This window comes from Carassius gibelio, chromosome A12, assembly GCF_023724105.1.
Source record: "Carassius gibelio isolate Cgi1373 ecotype wild population from Czech Republic chromosome A12, carGib1.2-hapl.c, whole genome shotgun sequence".
NCBI lineage: Eukaryota > Metazoa > Chordata > Actinopteri > Cypriniformes > Cyprinidae > Carassius > Carassius gibelio.
The window spans coordinates 16963539-16978051 of record NC_068382.1 but is presented as its reverse complement, the minus strand read 5'-3'; the positions used below and the strand labels follow the sequence as shown (position 1 = coordinate 16978051).

Sequence of the window (14513 nt, the reverse complement as noted above, 5' to 3'; positions counted from 1 at the left end):
GAGTCAGCGTGTTTAGTAAATGAAGTTATCATAGATTTTCCAATATTCATCTTCTGCATGGAGGAGATTGAATACCAAAGTTCCTCAGATATTAGGTTTCATTTTAGGAGTGGGAATCCAGGGACAAGCCAGATTGCTAATATGATCTACATGCAAGGAAGCACAGTGGAGGTTAATTGTCATTTCCTCCTGGGGATGTTTTCCTTTTCCATCTGGTCACTTCAAGATGTTTTCCAGGATTTTGCAGTTTCATGGAAAAGCTGAGTGGGAACATCATCCCCTTCTTTCAGTGTCAAAGAAGAGTTTATACTGTGATATGTTAGCGTTTGAAGTATAAAATTATTAAATAATATAGCAAACAGATGGCACTCTCCATTTCCATTCTTTTGTTTTAGCATCACCTAGTTCAAAATATTTCACACTAAAGATATCCTTGAAGTATAATTACACACCACTATTAAAGCATTTATACGGTAACCAAATGTCTGGTGCAATGCAGAGTTATACAGAAAATCATTTAAGTGCTTTGCACATCCAACAATAATTATGAACACCATCCTGATGCATACCACTCGCAATGCATTCTGCCCATGCATAATTCAAGTGGGAATGGAGAAAGCTTATGTAGATTTGCTAAAGTGAAGAGAGTAAATCATTCAGAAATTGGTCCAATGACAAAAACAAGGTTCAAACACACTGAAGCCATATACAACTGCAGCCAAAGATTTGGACTGCATCCAGTGCTATGAAGCAAAAAAGGGTATATTACAGAGTTAGACTTTGTGAAATGCAAGCTTTCCTGAGTTTTAAAGGAGCTCTGCAGATGTGCCGATTATCTCTCATGAAAACCAAAAGGGAATCGCTCCAGTGAGCACTTGACAACAGCTTCAATCAACACGCATTTTGATTCTGAGTGAGACTTCAGTGTAAGAATTAAATGCACTTTTACTTGCATGTGTGTAGTGTAAAATATAAGGGTAGGGAGGCAGAATATGTACTGTAAATAACCTCTTATTATATTCAAGGTAGTGGTTCTCAACAAAAAAGACTACTAGAAGGTTGCATTTCAAAGCCATTTTAAAATTATCTTTCAAAATAATTCATAATAAACTTGATGAGGATAATCTTTGCACGGTAGTTCTTAATTTAAGTGCTGTTTTTCAGGTCATTAAGAGCAGAGAGATGAAAGCAGTGAACTTTGATTTAACAAGACACCCCATTTTCTCATAGTTTTCTCCTGGTCCACTCTCGACCTCAATGCAGAATTTGAGTCGTGTTTTATTTCTTTTTGCTGGTCCTACATTGCAGACTGATCTGCCAAGCAAAATGGAAAAAGAGTCCTCTCAACATTTTAATTCAAGAACAAAGTTCTTGAGACTTCTTTAATGACAAAATGTTCAAATGTTTTGCTTTTCTCAGATTTTTTTTTAATGTTAAAATTTCACACAAATATTGTATGAGCTGTACTGATAATATAGCATTTATTTAACTAGATTAAGCTGGTGTTCAAAAATGTGCCAAAAACAATCTGAAATTAAACCAGAGTTCCAATGAAATGTAAAAGAAATGCTTCTCTGGTTTTCTGTGCCTTGAGTGTGTTTTGCAGTGATTTTCTGCTTCATGAATTCAATTAATTCAAGTATTTGTTCCCTTCCATTAGAGTAGCGCGCAATCCTTTCTGCAGATGTGTTCAAGAGACTCTTTAGTCAGGGCACACCAGTCTAATGCTTGTGCTTAAAAAACAAAGAGCTGTTTAATGCTTTATTTTAAAGAGATATATTAGATCATCATTATTATTAATAATAATAAGAACATTATCCCTACAAATACATGGATCCCAGCATTTTGAAAAATGTTTTCTTTCTTTTTGTCTTTGTTAAAACAAGAAGGCTAAAAAAATTCTATGGTGAAAAAATAAAGCAAACAACAAATGATTTAAACATTGAGAAAAAGAGAAAAATCACAAAAAGACAAAACTATAACAAAAATGGAAAAAAAAAAAACTACATCCAATAATTTAAGAAAATAGTGTCTCTAAAACGTTCATATTGCTTTATACCTTCATCAGTGCCCTTTAGGGAGTTCAGCAATACAGTGCTGTGAAGTCTTCACAAGGGTAAGTAGGGGAACGCCCTCCCCCGGGCTCTGCGCTCACCTCCACAAGAAGGTCATGAGGTTGCCAAACAGATCCGCTGGCATCTTTGAGGGGAGAGAGTCCCGTTATTGACTTGTTTAATCCTCAGCAAAATGTCTTTGTGTGTTCTTTTGGCAGTAGCGAAAAAAATACAAGGTATAGTTACTATTCCTCATGATCATGGAGTATTCACCATTGTTGCATTTAGCATTATTACTCTCTAAGATATTATTACTATTACTATCACCATCACGGATACACAGAGTGCATCGTGTCATGTGTGTGCATGTGTGTGTGTGTGTGAATGGGTAAGTCAAGTGTTCAGTGCTCAGAGCTTGTTTTCTCAAAAGACAAGCTAGGCAGAGTCAATAGCTTGGAGTTCGGGACGCCCTCGTGAGGCAGCCCATCTCCTCCTCCACCCAAATCAAATGAGTCTTTGGAGTCACTGGAATGAGCTCGCCTCCTCAGGCAAGTGTCCCGAATTGGCAACGGGGGTGGCACCATCCCCAGAGCAGCATGAAAGCCTCCCGGAAGCTCGGAACCTTCGGGTGGATCCACAGAAATGCACGGCGGACTCATCTTCTTCTTGCGGCTGCGTGGTGAGGACTGTTGCTGGAGGCTATCGGCACGTGAGACGAAGCCAGAGGAGATTGAACTGCACTGGGGACTGCTTTGCACGGACGAATAAACCTCGATGGAGTGCCGACGTGGGTCCTCAAGCCAGGACAAGGGCCGTGGTAACAGCAGAGATCGTTGGCCCTGAGTGTCCACGCTGTGGTACTTCTTAAGCTGACGTCTTGCACCTTGATCTCCTGTCCCTTCTCCGATCCCATCGTCGCTCCTCCCTGCAAGTCCCGCCTGGATGATTCTGGATACCTCCTGATCCACAGAGTCTGTTTCCTCCTGCTTCCTGGCGGCCGGGGATGAGAGGGGCGGAGAGCAGGAACGACTGGAGAACACATTATACTGGTCGTAGGGGTTGTGCTGCGTGTGGACGCTAGGTCGCAATGGTTTTGGGGAGGCGCCTGGTGTGGCAGGAACCAGGAAGAGGGAAGGCTGGTGCTGCTGCTGAGGTGGAAGGTTGACAGGGGGGTCCAACAGTTCCCTGGGCCCCAGGGGACCCTCGTTTTCCCCTCCCTCTGTGTATAGAGTCTCCTGAGAGTCAGCACTCACTGCCACCTGAGGAGAGCAGGGACGGGAGGAGGTGAGGGGAAGGTAAGGGGTAACATTAGGGATTAGGACATGAACAGGTGAGAGGGAGACTGGTTAGTATGAGATGTTAGGGTTGTAGAAGCCAGTGGAGGGGGTGGGGGGTGGGGGGCGTGGAGTTAGAGTGGAGTTCACCATTAGCATTGCACTCCACAAGCTCTCTGCTTCAAAGGATTGGAGGTGAAATTAGAAAAATAGAGAGACTGCCTCAGGGCATCGGTTTTAATGCATTCATTGCCCTAATCACAGGTAGCCAACATTTATAATCTGATGTTGTTGTTGTTGTTCTTTTTTAAAAGTTTGTAACAAACTTGAATGTATCAAATGAAGTAACTTGCCACAAAATGTACCAAAATGTTCCGGCCAAACGTTAAAACAGACAAAAATAGTGCTTAAATTGTGCTAGAAAGGTCAATAAAACTTGCTTAATAGCAGTTACAAATTCTGAAATAAAATTCTTAATTCAACAATTAGTTGCAACCACCAGCAGAAAACATTCTTAGACCTTTTAGTCTCATGGGCGGTCCTAGGGATGGGCTTCCAGTGCTTATGCCCCAATAATATATAATATATAATATATTATATACATACATTTTTTTTTTTTTTTTTTTTTTGGAGAATTTAATATCAGGTCTCTAGTCATTTGCTCTATAAATCAGATATAATGAAGAAACTATAGGATCTATAGATTTCTGGTAAGAGTTGCACTCCATCCAGATGTAATAAGCACCAACTATTTTACAGACAGAATGGAATACAATTTTGTACTCAAGCCTGACCGCTTGCGGCTCTTGTAAACTTCACAACCTTTGGTAAAGCAACAGTTTTTCCCTCAAAAACACTCATATAAACAGTAAACTAACTTAACCAAACCACTGACAATGACTAGTGAAAGTCACAACACAACTGTCAACCTGAACACAGCTATAGAAAGCTTTTAGGGATGCATGGAATTTTTGGCAAGCATAGAGATGAGACCTTTTTATTTTTTATATCCAGTAATATATAAATATTAACTTCATAAAAATGATGCCTTACTTTAAGGTTTATATTATTGTAATATTTAAACAAATGATTATTCATATGTATCCTCAGAGGTTTGGGCAAAACATGATATCTCTAGACCCTAGAACCGCCCCTGGTCCTTCTTATTGCTTCCACTGGTAGGAAATGTATGCTGTGTGCACTTTCAACAAAATCTGAAAGTGTACAGACTATTGGAGAAATTGGCAAATAAATTGTTGTCTTCCTTTTGCTCTACATTATATCTTTGTCTCCAATTTGACATGAACTAAACTGACACAATGCCCGAGTGGCAGTACTGTACATGCCACTGCTGTGTGTGAAGTCACATAGGTGAAAACTTACAATATCAATTGCACTTTCAGAGAAAAGTTTGTAACAGATGGACTGTTTTAACTAGGGCAGAGAAACATTTACCCTACAAAACTACAGGCACTGTTTGGCAGACTGCACTCTGAGCCACTGGGCTACTGCAACAGACCACAAAACCCATGTCTCTTCCTGGGGTCTCCTCTCTCAGAATTCTACCTAAAACTGTCACTTTCTTTTAATCAAGGGAGCCCAAGAGAGACACTGGCCCCAGTAGGAGAGAGGTGGTTGGGTGTTTTGTGAGAGGCTAAAGATCACGAGGAACCATGTCAAATGTGGACAGTTAGCTAACATATGTAAGAGCCATAATGATGAAACTTGTAGGGTTAAAACTATGCTGCCCCCTAGTGTCAGGAAATTGATTTTACATTGTATGACAAATGACTGACTAAATGGCATGTCTGGGAAACCATATATATATAATAATAATAATGTGATGTATTATGGTTTATATTATATATATTTTTTAATACTTTATATATTATATATTTTTATATTTTGTATATTTATATTATATATTTTTTATTAAGTTTTAAGTTAATGTTAAAAACAAGAAGCTAAAGTAACAGTTTTAATACATAATTTTTGGAAGATTTTCATAAATCATAATTACAATTAAAATTATCTGTGTTAATTATGTCTGTCCAATCCTTCAATTCCCCTTGATCTTTATCCTGCAGTTTTGGCCTTTACAGTAGCCATGGTGAAATGCGTTGGACTGGAGGAACGGGATTTAAGGGTTGTGGTAGGAGAAACAGGGAAAGATTTTGGGTTCAAGGAGCTGTGGAGCTGGAGGCCAGCTGAACCAAGCAGCCCATTCCGGCTCTCTCAGAAACAGGAGTATCTGTGCCTCAGGAGCAGCTCGGGGTCAGGCTTGGGTTGTACCATGCTGAGCTGCTCGGAGTAAGTCACATTAGAGGGTACGCAGGCCAAAAAGCAGCAGAAAAAAAAGGAGAGAATGCAGGAAGGATTTAGAGAAGAAATATACTAGCCAGAGGGAGAGATCAACAGTGCAAATATGTCAGACTTCATACCAGTCGATTTCCCATAAGTCTCCAATCAAAATCCAGAGAAGATGAGCAGAGAAAACTGTTCTGTAACAAAACCTAGTGAGCTTCCTACAGAGGCAACACAGTCATATGCCGCTCCTGAGGTTATTCCAACTTATTTTGATGCTTAAAATACCTTAATTCAGCTAGATTCTAAAGTTACATCCCAAATTCAAATGTACTATACTATACAAACTGAAAAGTGTTATTATACTGTAAATTGTAATATGATACAATATTACTAAAACTGCCACAAAGCGGTACAACATTACTGTTTTTACTGCACTTTTTATCAAATACGTTAAATGCAGCCTTGGTGGGCATAAAAGTCTTCTTTCAAAAACATTTTAAATCTCTTTCTGACCCCAAACTTTTGAATGGTTGTGTATGTGGCAGTTGAACATATAAGAAGCATTATATGTACTGAGGCAGCTTACTAGGTTTTGGAACTGAGCTACTATGTGAAATAAAATAAAAAAACACACAGGATTCCTCAACATTTTAAAACAGAATAGACTCTAAGCAAAACACATTTCTGAGAAAGTAGTGAAAGAACTGAGAATACTGAACCTGAACTGACCTGTCTGCGTAGGGTTCGCGTGAGAGTGTGTGCCCGGCGAGGTGGGGGGATTCGTGGGATGCTCTCTGAGTCTGATAGGCTATGGGGACTGATCGGTCTGAACAGATCGGTGGGCACAGTCAAGTGCTTTGTGGGTTCTTCTGTTTGAGACTGGATAGAACCTGTAGAGCCTGTGTGAGGAGTCGTTTCATATTACACAATTATTGATTTTTGTACAAAAACCACATTTTAATTTCAGAAATTAAATGCAGTGCTCTACCTGTTTGAGCAAGGTGAGGTGAGGTTGTGTGAGTGCTGTGGGTTGAGTTGGGCTGCAGCGGCAGGAACATGTAGCTGTCATTGGGCAAAGAATGTGTGCGGCCCACTGAGGTCTTCTTCACGTACAGTAAGTGCTCATCCGCTGGCTTGTCTGGCTGCTGGGGGTCTGTGGGATCTGCTGGAGCTGTGGTCTGAGGGGCATTAAAAGAGATGTATGTCAAGGTGACAGCTGGTACTTGTGTTTGGAGCATCAGGGGCCCTTATGAACACATGGACGCACACGCAAACACATTGTACCTAATACATAGAGGCTGGACTGGTTAGCATACAATGAAAGGCAAACATCACTGTGGACTAGACACACAGGGAGGAGACTGATCAAGTATGAATGCAAATATATATTTCTTATATGAATATGTACATCTAATGAATTGTTCATATAAATGTATTATTACTGTATATACATTTAAATTACAGATGGAAATATGAACATTCACTATATATATATAAATATATATATATATATATATATATATATATATATATATATATATATATATATATATATATATATATATATATATATATATATATATTTAATTTTTTTTACTTTTTTTTTGTGAATTGCCTCATCCAGCTCACAAAACCGAATGATTCGTGAATCAGATTGAATCAGACACACTGACTCCGTTTGGACATTTTGGTCTGTTAATCTGTTAAATGAGTCTTAAGAACCCAAAATTGAGATACATTTAGGTATTTTTGTGTCCTTTTATGAAGTAATACTGAAAGATTTGAAAGAGAAGAAAAAAAAAAAATGTAAGTAATACAGGTTCGGAATGACATGAGAACAGTAAACAATAGTAAGATTAAATAATAATGTTTTTTTTTTTTTTTTTTTTTTTTTTACAATTTCCACATTCATATTCACAGATTTCCATTGTTTTGTAATATATATTTGTCCATTATATTCTGATCATTATTTGTGATTAAATGTGCTTTGAGTAAATTTGCTCCCTTCCACTTTAGTTTAGATTTTTATCTTTCTTTGTGGTTAACATTTATATAACAATGGACTTTTTATCCTGTTTTATGGGCATTGTGAAGTTATGCACATCTCAGTGCACATTGTTTGCCTTTTTTTCATCCACATAAATACAACAGAAAAATCTGAAAAAGCTGGATCAAAATCTCACTCATCTGAGAGATGCTTTGTATAAATTATTTATGGGTCTATGGGCATAGTTCTGAGACAATGAATATGAATTCAATTGCAAGGTGACAGAAATCATCAGCCTCCTCCCTTCAGAAGCTGCACCTAGAGCCTGTACTACTGTAGCTGGCAGACAGCAGAAGCAGACCCCATACCACACTCCTGTATTCTTTCAAGAAGCATGGTATTAGGGTGAAACTTCACCTTTAAAACACAAAAGATAAGACAGATAAAATCATGAAACAAAAACAAAGAGACACGGGTAGATGTGCAGACAGATAGATTGAGGATGCAAACAGGAACATCTAATGTATGAAGAGACTAAATGGTGAAGAGATTCAGAAATGGCCTTTAGATGTGTGGGAGGAAGAATGGGGACATAGCTGCAGACCCCAAACAGGAAAGGAGCAGATTGACAGGCAGTAATACTACTCTACTGGACTGGACTGGACCATACAAACACCAGGCTGGTGCAAAATGTACAGAGAGAGGGAAAGAGAGAAAGAGAAAGACGCTTAGAAACCCCCAAAGCTTCCAAATGCACTTGCCTCTCAACTCCGCATGAAGTGATTATGAAGATGCTGCTCTACTTTTAAAAATTCATCAGACTACCAAGTGTCAGAAAACCGATTACTGGCATAATTTGGTATAAATGAATCATACACCCCTGGCATGGCGGGTTTTTATTAGTTACACATGCAGAGAGTAGCACCAGTGTTAAGGAAGCTTGGAAACTAGTTTGTTAATATACAAGCTACTACTTATAAAGTAGCTAAACTACAGTCGAGATTCTCTCTTGAAGCAGTAGCTGGATAAACTACAAGCTGCTGCAAGAAAGTAGCCATATCTCTGGATATGTTAGTTGATTCTGGTTGGTCATTTGTTGCATTCAAAGGTCAAACATACTGACCTCTACACAAATTAAAGTTATATTATATTATATTATATTAAACTGAGCTCTAAATGTAATATCTATTTATATTTAATGTACATTAACTTTCAAAAGCTCAGTTTGATTTTTCTAATACATTATTTCTTTTATTCAGCAAGGATGCATTACATTGATCAAAAGTGGCAGGTGATTTTTCTATTCAGCAACTAAACCTTAAAAAAAAAAAGTAAAAAATTTCAACATCAAATCAACATATTATAATAATTTCTGAGGAATTATATGACACTGAAAACTGGAGTATTGACTGACAACTGACTGAGCTTTGCCCTCACATAAAATACATTAAATAACATTTTTAAATATATTAGAACAGAAAACAGTTAAATTGTAATATTCTTTTTCTTGCAGCCTTGGGTGAGCACAAGATGCTTCTTTCAAAAATATAAAAACACGTACCGATACCAAACTTTTGTAACTGCAGTGTAAATAAACAGAAATTATAGTGATTGACAGGAGCAATTGAAAAAAATATTTAAATGTCATATATAAAGTATAACAATATTATTATAGCATTTTGTCAGCTGGTACTAAAATAGTTTGTCACTAGAAAACTTGCACTTATTTTAAAGCAGCTACTACAAAATTTAGTTGTTAGGTTAGTAGTGTGGCTACGATTTGGCTCTTTTAGCTCAGTTACTCCACAAAATCGTGTACCACAAGAAACCAAGGGGACTTTCAAGGTACCACTCTGAAGAACATTTAGCTGTGTTGTAAAACATTTAACTGAGGAAATGTATTGCAGGGCCTACGGCCGGAGTATTCAGGGTCAATTACTGAAGCAGGGTGGAGAGGGCAGATGTCTTTGGAAGCAGTGTAAGGTTGGGAGGCAGGAGTGGAAAATGAACATTGTTCTACTGTTAAATACATTGCACTCCTGACTGGTTAGTAAGAGGGGGTTAAAATCATCTGGGACAGAGTCATCCGTCAGAGCTAAGGACCAGGATTTCTCCGACGCCAGAGACAGAGCCTCCATCTCGGCTAGAGGAATCTAAAGAAGAAGAGACGAGCCAACAGTAAGACGGGCAACCAGCACATGCACAGTTAGAAGACACGCACAGACTATCACACAGGTTAGTGCAAGTGAATTAATACAACTTAAAGTGGTGAAGTCTGCTCATTTTTGTGGACATAACAGTTCAGTGCGTTGAAAGCGGGGTTGTGTGCCATTTGGATTTGGACTGAGAAGGTATTTTATTTAAAGTCCAATTCAATTTCTGAATTGATGTAGCAAACAGGATGGAATAGTACGATTCACATCTCAAATGTAAGGAATTCAAATTCAAAGAAATTCATATAACTAATGCTTAACTAATTGTCCCTGAGAGTTTGTGCTGGAACAACTTTTTGCAAAGTCATCAAAATAAAAGTGCCGGCTATTTCCATAAAGACATTACAAAATAAATAAATAAATTAAGAAGCCTCCGTTCTTGCAATGCTAATGCAATTTAATGAAATACTTCAATGTGAAACGGACCAAAAGAGATTTCCTTGCATAATTCAACAGTGGTCCAGCTCATTATCGATCCACACATTACCTCTTCTACTCCAGCCTGATGAGTCCATCACTTTTTGGGGTATTAATGATCTTTGGAGCGAGGCACACATTTCACACAATTTTGCAAGCCTTGTCACAAATATGGGATCAGGAAATAAGTACAGTTATTACTGGAGCAGAACCGAGTCCTTCTAAAGAGCGCTGGAAATCGCAGAGTGCAGAGGTGGTTTTGTAAGTGACACACAGAAGCGTCTGTGCGATTACGTAAGTTTAAGTGGTCCAGAGAGAGAGAAAAGGAGGGAGAGAAGAAGGGAAAGAGACAGGCAGAGAGAGAAGAGGAGTGTGGTACAAGACGAAGCTGGGTGAACGGGGATGCCATTGACCTGTTTCTCAGTGCAGTGCTTGCTGTGAAGGGGGGGCAGAGCGTAGTAGTGGCAGATGGAGCCAGATAGGTTGTCCATGAGGCTGAGCTCTCCTTCCAATGAGCCCTGGATCACCAGGGAAACTGAGTCAAACATAGGCCTCCGCTAAAAGCCCCAGCATGTGACAGACAGGATGAATGACGGAGAGAAAGAAAGAGAGCAGACAGAGACAGAGGAAGAAGAGGAGATGATGAGCGGTGACGTGAATGACATCACACAGAGAAAAAACAGAGGAGAAATGAAGGAAGGAGAGAAGTTCCTAGACTATAACACAAGCAGCCAGAAAGAAGATTTACAAAAGTATAAACAAGCTACTTAGTAAGCCTCATTTTCTAAGAATCAGTTCTCCCAAAAATTAAGATGTCATCATTTACTCACCCACGTTGTTGACTTAACTTTCTTCCATGGAACTGAAAAGCAGACAATCTGAACAACGGACTTCTGTTCCACAGAGGAAAGTAAGTTTGCAACAACGGTGATTAAATAAAGACAGAATTTTAAATCTGAAGTGATCCTTTAAACCAGAATAGCTAAGATGCATTAGTTAAATCAGTATAGCAATTCATTATGTGATCAGATGTAGTCTTGCGCTTTAAAGTGACAAAGATGCATTGCTCACAGGTGAAATACTTGATTGTACCACTGACGTCCACAAGGGGGAACTACAGCTCTATGAACATTTATCCTGATGCTAAGCAAAACATTTCAGCACAGCCACACTTCAGCAGAGAGCTGTAGGGATAATGTCATTGTTAACTTAAAAAAATGGCTGGTATTCTAGAAATAGCCAGCCTGCATTAAAAAACGAAGAGGCCTGTATCACTACTTTCCCATGGCATCAGTCTGACCTCCAACCACTAAATTTATGAGGAGCAAACAACAGTCACATCTTCATATGATAATAACAGAAGCCAATGGACTTCCCCACTTTAAAAATAACAACTCAGTGTTTTAAACCTAAATGCATGATAGTAATGATCTGTAAGCCCTTATCGTAACAGACTTAACTTTTTTAACAAATAAACAGTTCATTGTGGCGATAAACAATGCAGGAAAACAATACTGCGTATTTTACATAGTGTGTGACATTGAGATATTCATATCATATATATTAACTATCCATTTAAACACTATGCTGTTGATTACCAAAAAAATAAAATTACTACATTTAAAGAAAAATCATGTTTACAATTACTGTATGCAGAAATCAATGAGGCACTGCAATGCACTGAAATAAATTTAGAAGCACACAAGTGTTGTGCATAGGACTACAAGGCTTAAACATTATATGTGTTTACATGATACTAGAGAAACAAAATTGTTTACCATCTTTTATGCAGAGTTCCTCTCATGACTATATAAAGCCAGTAAACCCTGCAATTTTCAGATGATACGTGCAATGATACCAAGAAGGGACTTTTCACATAAGAGTCAAATCCACAGGAATTATATTGGAAATGCAGAACCAAAATCTCAGTAGTTCCACTGCTTAAAAACAACTTGCATATCAAATAACCCATATTTTGTACAGACAACTTAATATAAGTGCAATGACATAAATGCTTTAACCAACTATGAGCTAGACTTTCTTTTTTTTTTTTGCTTTTAAACCCTCTTGAAGGTCTTGCTCCATCAACTTCCTTTGTACTGTAAGTGCACTGCTGTAAACAAGATTTGTGTTTGTTTTAAGAAACTCATGGGTAATGGAGAGCATCCAGCAGATGCTTAAGTTTTAATTGAACCAAAATCATTGCTTTAATATGTGCATCAGTGACGTCAGTGGATTCAGGCATGATATGGTATGTTGTCTAACAGTATAGTGTATTTAAATAACAGAGTGCTGCAGTGGTTATGTCCTGTATTTTTGTAGGCCAACCCAGAAGTTAACATCACCCTGGCTCCCTCGAAAAAAACCCAAAAGGATTTTCTACTGGCTTAAGGATTATTGTAGAAAATAAGCTCTGTGACCAACAAAGGCTTATGATTCCTACATGTTTTGTTCATCACGATAACCTTCACGAATAAACAATTTTTTTTATGAATTCTGAAACCTAAGTACAATCACCAGAAGTAAAAAGCTTATAACCAAACTATACCATGGTCGCATGACTTATGTCACCATCTCTAATCATCTGACAACTCTTTCAGTAAAAAGAAAACAATTCTGAAAGTTTAAGAATGGTTTTCGAAGCATGGTTATACACAAGGCTGTAAAAGTGGGCTAGTGAGTTGATGAGTTTACTTGCTCAGTAACTTTTTAGCAACTGCTTTTTTCACGACAATTTAAAGTTTAAAGAAAAATCACATTGCTTTTTACACTGATGTATTTTGCATCATAAAATAAAACATGAAAATATCTTAATATTGTGTTAACCACAGACCTTATGTCAGGCGACGATGGTACTGGAAATGCTAAAATGCTAACTCATTCCCGGGTTTTGGACTACAAAAATATGTAATCTCTCCAGCATCCTATTCAAAAGTTTCAGCAAAACGAATGCAAGCTGGACACCCCTGCTGAAACCTAGCTGGCCTGATGTGGTCGTATTGTAAGCAGCTTTAAACTAGGTAGCACACAGTCTGGATCATGTGTTGAGTACACCATGGAAGGTACACCTCACTGATCTCACATCCAGCATTGCCACTCACCTCTAATGGCGGCTCCAAATTATGAGGAGGATCGGGATCAGTCTTCATGTGATCTTCAGAGTCTCTGCGTATGTCTGCAGGTGGGCTGTCTGTGGGGTAAAGAGGTCCCGAGATATCTCGAGAGTCTCTTGAGATCCAAGGTGACCCTCCCTGTCCACCGATGTCACCATGTCCCAAAGGTGGCATGTGCCCTCGGGATATTCCTCCATCTCCACCCACAGCCTCCAGCTCAAGCTCCATCTCGGCTTCCAGCTCAGCCTCCTCCTTGGCCTCTTTGTTGCTTTCCTCCAGGTGTTTCATGAGCACTGCGATCACCACATTGACCAGCACAAACTGAGCCGTCAGAACGAAGGACACAAAGTAAATGGGGGACACCACCGTGTTGTAGCAGATGCCTGTGTCTTGGGAGCAGTCTCTGAGCGTGTCCTGCAACGTGGACACACGGAGTGTAAAAATAAGAGGTGAATAGGTCGCCAACGACTGTAGTCAGAAGACGCACAAAGCATTTTAAAACAAACCGTGTGCATCATTGAAATTCAGCACCATGAGACGACTGTGTCCCACCTTCATAATGCCATTCCAGTTGTCCCCGGTGGATACACGGAACAGCAGAAGGAAAGCCATGCCAAAATTCTTGAACGTGGCATAACGGCCGAGACCTTCACAGGGGTGCAGATCATCACATACTGGGACAGAAAGAAGAGGTCAGTGGTACATGGTCTGGGAATGTGCAGATCAGCATGTTTTTATAATGGCCAAACACATTATTTTACATGTTTATTGTGCTGAGACAAAGTAAGTGCTCCCCATGAAAAGCTGGAATGTTTTTTCAACATGCACTTTCAGAAATAAAGGTTTAAAAGCAGTTGTGGCAACACCACAGAAGAACCATTCTGGGTTCCCCATCGAACCTTTCAGTGATCCGGACTCATTCTTAGTTGGGAAGCAACAGAAAAAAGTTTGCCTTGCAGACAGTCAATCTCAGTTCAGCCTGCAGACTCCATATATTAAACTTGGAAAGCATTGTAAAGCTGGATATGAATTATGAAGTCTCTGAGTCGGCTGAATCGAAATGGAAATGAGATCAACCATGGTATTGTGCTGAGCTGCAATGAATCACGGCAGGCTGTATATGTACTGCCATGTATTTTAGAGAAAAT

At 38.9% G+C, this 14513-nt stretch overlaps 1 protein-coding gene across 11 annotated transcripts in view; it reads right to left on the bottom strand.

Moving 5' to 3' along the window:
• Window positions 1-1260: 1260 nt before the first annotated feature.
• The window catches only part of LOC128025328 (voltage-dependent T-type calcium channel subunit alpha-1G), a 106638-nt gene continuing 93385 nt past the window's right edge, over window positions 1261-14513 (bottom strand). For 6 of the 11 annotated variants that reach the window (XM_052611575.1, XM_052611577.1, XM_052611567.1 and 3 more), the window contains 7 exons: window positions 13918-14039; window positions 13354-13779; window positions 10666-10809; window positions 9653-9775; window positions 6624-6813; window positions 6365-6534; window positions 1261-3313 (listed from right to left, as the gene is read on the bottom strand). In XM_052611575.1, the coding sequence (XP_052467535.1) occupies window positions 2456-3313; window positions 6365-6534; window positions 6624-6813; window positions 9653-9775; window positions 10666-10809; window positions 13354-13779; window positions 13918-14039 (2033 nt within the window). In that variant the 3' untranslated portion in view covers window positions 1261-2455. Of the gene's footprint in view, window positions 5630-6364; window positions 6535-6623; window positions 6814-9652; window positions 9776-10665; window positions 10810-13353; window positions 13780-13917; window positions 14040-14513 lie in introns of all 11 variants that reach the window. The other 5 variants (XM_052611573.1, XM_052611574.1, XM_052611576.1 and 2 more) reach the window with 4 other exon arrangements.